The sequence below is a fragment of the Egretta garzetta genome, unplaced genomic scaffold, assembly GCF_000687185.1.
Source record: "Egretta garzetta isolate BGI_Z169 unplaced genomic scaffold, ASM68718v1 scaffold208, whole genome shotgun sequence".
In the NCBI taxonomy this organism is placed as follows: domain Eukaryota; kingdom Metazoa; phylum Chordata; class Aves; order Pelecaniformes; family Ardeidae; genus Egretta; species Egretta garzetta.
The window spans coordinates 459,914-465,603 of NW_009260403.1; the positions used below are offsets into that span (position 1 = coordinate 459,914).

Here is a 5,690-nt window from a genome sequence, read left to right on the forward strand (position 1 = left end):
TATCCTAATGTATTGTTTAAAATCAAAGGAATTCATCAAATATATCTGTCGGTGAGAGAATCTTGATTTTACTCTCTTCTCCAAGAGCTCCAGGATATCCTTGTTAAAAAAAAAGTATAAAAATAATACTTTAAAAAAGCAGAAGCATTTAGTGCATTCTTTGCTACAGTAAAAACCGCAAGAGAAAACACCAAAGTAAATCATGTTGAAAAAGAAAGAATTATTCTCAGGCTTAAAATGTTCTAACAAGATCTTTGCTAATTATTATAATTGATGTGCCTCGAAATGCCTAACAACTAGCCATTTACCCGAATCACATGATGCACTACATCATACAGGATAATTAGTTGCTAGGATACCCAGCAAAATTTCCCCATAGATTATGTAAATATTTCAGTTACTTAAGTCTGCATGCAAGATGTTTCAGCCTATCACGGCTGCAGACAAGTTGTCTATTTAGTCGATACGTAGGTTGGCAGCTGTCATTTCACACGCCTTTTGTCAGACTGGAAGAATCCAGCTTAGAAAAAAAAAAAAAAAAAATCCAACAGAATTTAAGAGCCAATATTTATCTTCTAAGATTGTCAGGCAGAACTAAGCAAGTCTGCCATCAAGTTGTTGAAGATAATAGAGAAAAGCTTACTTTTCTCAGAACACGTAGCCACAGACTGGTCTCAGAAACAAGCCATGGGATTCGTCCATTTAGAGGAGCACGGTACTATTCCCCTACCTTATATTGGGATGGAATGATTACACTCCAAGTTTCTAGGAATTTTGGGTGGACCATTTTGGTTTTTAAGGGTTTGTTGCGGGTTGGTTTTGGTGTTTTTACTTGCACGAAGAAAAGGCTTTGAGAATACTAAAATTCCTCACCAAAAAGAGAGCAATAAGAGTAAACAGAGAGCCAGCAGTGCAAAATATAAAGACCCCTTTTGATTTAGAAGTCACATGCAACAGGGACCAGTGATTTAAAAGATATCACCTAAACCACATCAACCCCAGATTCAGGCTTTGATGAAAGATTTTAATTATTCTTCTTGTCATAACCCAGCTATCTTCACCACCAATCCAGTTTATTGAGAAAAACAGTGTGATTGCTATAAAGAATCAGTTTCCAGTGTTGCAAAGTAATTATTCCACGGTATCACAGACTCTGTCCACAGTTCCCTACAGTGTCATTGTAAAAATCACAGCAAGTTTAACATGGATCCTAAACCCATTTTAAGCATGCTAATATTATAGCAAAAGTGCCCTACTGAAGCGTTTGCTTTAAGCAAACCTCCTTGTGCTCAGCAATGATTTAAATAGTGCGGGTTAATACAAGTCTGTTCTTACCAGCTGCTGACCAAGAAACCAAAATGCCCAGGAACCTCTCCAAAGAGTGAACGATGGTATAATATAAACCAGCCAGATGGATAAATATGGCTCTTCTGCCGTAACACAGGACAACAGTCTTGTGGCTCCTTAGAAGGTAAGCCTGCTCCTTTAGCAGTAAAACCAAAGGCCTTGCAGTTTTTTTGGTCATCTAAGTTTGCTCTCAGCACAAATTTTATTTTTTTTATCCTCCCCGCCCCACTTCCCAATTCAGAAGTCAGAAAAATGGATAATTGAGAGAAGTCTCATAGTAAATTAAGTAAGGTTCCAGGAAAGGAGAAGAGAAAACATTCCAGCTAGGACAAAAAGTCTCTTTAAAACAGCTACAAATTTTGAAGGAGAAAGGGCAATTTCGTACCTGCCTACATGTAAGTCCAATAACTGTTACTGGGTTCTGTGCTGACTGGGATATATCAAAGAGGTTGTAGAGCAGTGTCTGATTCTTGTGATGAACAAACAAGTCAAATTCATCCAGTATAAACAAGACTGGACAACTGCTGGTTCGATCTCCTGGAGACAGCAATTTTCAAAGTTAGTATACGGTAACATCCTCATCAGACTTCCATCTCTACAGCTTTCACATTTTCTGGTTTTAACCATTTACATATTTTCTTTTAGCTTTTCACTAAGCCCTCCTTTCACGTATGTACTGCTACAACAGTAAAAAGAAAAATACACCAAAAAATTGGTTAAGGTTTTGTAGTATTCTGCCAAGCATCTTTTCTGGTTGCAAGGGAAGACAGACTTGTATGGCAAGTTTTTTAACACTATTTTTAATAGGTTCAATCTGGGTAAAAGAACTGTCCTGCAGAGCTGACCATCACATGCAAGCCTTTACGGCATCAGTTACGTCAGGCATATGTTTCTTTAGGATTACGTATTTTTTTACATTATTTTTTAACCATGACACATTCTTGGGCTAGATTTCTTCATACCGCTTGTACAAGTAGATGAAGAAACATGCATGTGTCCAGTCAAGCGACACACACACACGGTTTCAGAACAGGGGCTACTAGTGTTTACCTTTCCTTAATGCTTCAAGAAGGAACGCAAGATTTTCAGAAAAACTGCCCTACAGAGAGAAGAAAAAAAAAGTTTTGCAATAGATTTTCAATGGCATTCACAGAATCGTGTAACTACATCAAGTTCAGGCATGTAATGACCCATTTCCTTCTAAAGCCCTGCTTCCAAAACCGGTGGATATTCATACATTTATGATGTTATTTCATGTTGTATAATCATAACCTCTTCAGGACAAGAAAATTCATCGTTCACTCTAGATTGATCCACTCTTTTCCAGCCTGAAAACCCCAAACTAATTGCCTCAGATAGGCAAAAACTAGTGATCAGAAGAATGTCTACAGTAAGCTAAATTTACAAGTAGCTTTATTTTTCCTTGAATAGCTATTGCATACTCATTTTCCGTCTACACACATGCAAAAACTGCCACCTAACGTGCTCCGCTGAGAATGATCAGTATGCAGTTTTTTAATTTGCACCCTTACTAGATAGAGAAAACATCAAACATTCACACCAGAACACAATGAATTGCTATGCCCATCCTGCTTCACGAGGGGAAATGGTCTCAAGTTGTGCCAGGGCAGGGTGAGGTTGGAGACTGGGAACAATTCCTTCCCCTTGGGGCTGTCAGGCACGGGAAGGGGCTGCCCAGGGAAGGGGTCGAGTCCCCAGCCCTGGGGGGATTTAACAGCTGGGCAGAGGCGGTGCTGAGGGCCAGGGTTTGGGGGTGGGATGGCAGGGGTAGGGGAACGGTTGGGCTGGGGGAGCTTAAAGGTCTCTTCCAACCTAAACAATTCTGTGATTCTATGATTCAGTTGCACACTCATTTACACACTCTGAAATGCACAAGCTGTGAGATGAGAAACAACTACAACTGAAGACCACAAGCCCTATCAAAGAAGGCAGAGAAGCCAATTTACTCTCCAAACGTGAGTTGCAGAAGCTAAGAAGGGAAAAGTTTCTATGGACTTTTCTTTTCTAAGGCCATTCCTGCAGATTGGTATGTTCCCATGCCCATGTGCAACCAAAGGGATTAGATGGCTCAGAGCCAGGGGAATTAAGCACATTCAAGTCCAGTTTTGCCTCTAGCATGTTTGGTAGTGGAACTGTAGACCTTGAAAGGTTGTTGTGGTTCTCTGCTGAAACGACAACTCATTTAAACGGCTATGCTGAAATTAAATACTCGCTATTTCCTTTTATTACTGCATCAGTATTGGGGAAAATTTTAGCTCACCACCAGCAAGGGTTTTCCATTCTCTGTATCTAAAATCATTTGGGATAAGCAAGAAATCAAAGCACAGCCTAAGAAACAAGCATTGCCAAAAGATAATAAAGCCTAGTAATTACAATCTACACCTCATCTTGTATTCCACGCTGCCGCTAGCCTAGTTCTATGGTTTCTCTTAACTAAAGTAGTAACATCTTACCTCTTTAGAAGCTTTCCAAATGCAACGGATGCAAATAAACCTCATCTATTGAGATTTCACCTCTCCCCTCTCATAATTCCACTTTAGCCACTTGGATCAGTAGTACACGACTCGCAACTATATAAATGCTGCCAATCTGAAAGGCCCCATCTGGGAGCAAAGGAGGAGACGATGCTCAGCAGGACCTTCTGTTGTACCAGAAGATGGCCTCTGAAGAGCACTCACTGAATAACAGGCAACAGCCAGGACAGCTCAGACCCCTAGCCCAAGTTATTTCACACTCAAATGAGTGAAATTTCATCTGAAGCACTTCAGTTATTCTCTTTTATTACTGACTTTAGTACTAATGTAAATGAGTTTCTTATCTTTGAGAAAAGGTCAACAGAAGCAAATATTTTAATGGAAATTCTATGCAAAACGAAAGGCTCTAAGAAGCCTGGATAGATTTCCCTATGAATTAGAAAAGGTTGCAATAATACAAAAGATACTGCTTTTTGGCTGGTTGACTTGCTTACTCTTTGTCTTGAAATGTTAAAGCCGATGCTTCCAAAATACTCTACCCCTCTGAACAAAGCCTCTTCGGAATGCTTAATGTTTGTTTCGTTGAGAGGCTTGAAGTCAATGTGAAGAGACCCTTCCCATTCTTCCTCCATCTCTAAGTCAAAGTTGATGGGTTTTGAAAAAGTATCAGGATGGATTAATATTGCTCAGCTAGCAAAAGGTAACATTCAGCACTCGTGTAGAACACAGATATTTGTTGGCATGCTCGAAGTGTTTGTAAACCAGGGCCTTCACAGGTAAATGCTGCCGTAGTTCCCTACTGCCATCAACTGTGACATATTTTGAAACATAAAGCTTTGAGAAGAGTGAGCCAGCCCATCGCAATTTCGCTAATAAACTCTCAAAACCCATTCAGTCTCAACAAGCTGCATTCTATGAAGCTAGTTTTCTAGGCAAGGATATTTGAGGTAAATAAGCAAAGAGTATAATAGGGTTGGTACTTACAAAAACTTTATCCCCAACCACATTTTCCAGGTGCAACTGTCTGGTGATCTCCTTCAGGGCCACTTTATCATTAGTCTGCAGAAGCCCTAAAAGAAAGTGATTTTTCATGAAGAACTGGCAGCTCTCCTTCACTCCAAGAGGCCATGTCTATGGCTACTAGAAACTTACCCAGAAGCTTCTCTCCATTACCAAGCTTTTAAAAAATTAGAATCATAGAACCGTTTAGGTTGGAAAAGACCTTTAAGAACATCAAGTCCAACCGTTAACCTAACCCTGCCATCCCACCACTAAACCATGTCCCTAATTAATACTAGACAGTAATTTTCTAAATGTAATAAGTTACTAAAACAATTCATTCACAACTGAACTGATTTTTAACATTCTGCAAAGTCATTAAAAGCACACAAGTTCTCTTTCTATCGAGACACACACACACAAAGGCATTTTGGTCCTCACAGACAAATGTGTCCCTAATCAGGGCTAGATTGCAACTGCGGAAACCAAAATTTTTGTTCAGTACATACAATATAGAACAACTGAATGTAACGTGACATTTGAATAATGCTGTATTACTTGCCATTCAGACGAACTTCCAAGAGGTTCCCTCTAACTTGTTTCATTTCCGTGAGCTCTTTTAAGACATGATTTAGTAACTAGGAAAAAAATACAAAATTTCTTTATAAGTAGGTTAATGTATTAACAGTAAGAAAAAAGTACAAATGGATTTATCAGATAGGTAACAGTATATGCAGTTTCATTAGGTAACAATGTTTTTGAGTATTTTCAAGACTAAAATACTAAAATGACAGCTTTGCATTCACTATTGTGACTGTAGCAATTACATTTATTTATTCTGCTGAATTA

At 39.0% G+C, this 5,690-nt stretch overlaps 1 protein-coding gene across 1 annotated transcript in view; it reads right to left on the reverse strand.

The window, feature by feature from the left end:
• ORC4 (origin recognition complex subunit 4) overlaps positions 1–5,690 on the reverse strand; it is a 30,345-nt gene that overhangs the window by 17,849 nt on the left and 6,806 nt on the right. The window contains 5 exon segments of the mRNA XM_035898939.1: positions 1–99; positions 1,733–1,884; positions 2,398–2,446; positions 4,827–4,912; positions 5,404–5,479. Of these exon segments, the coding sequence (XP_035754832.1) occupies positions 1–99; positions 1,733–1,884; positions 2,398–2,446; positions 4,827–4,912; positions 5,404–5,479 (462 nt within the window).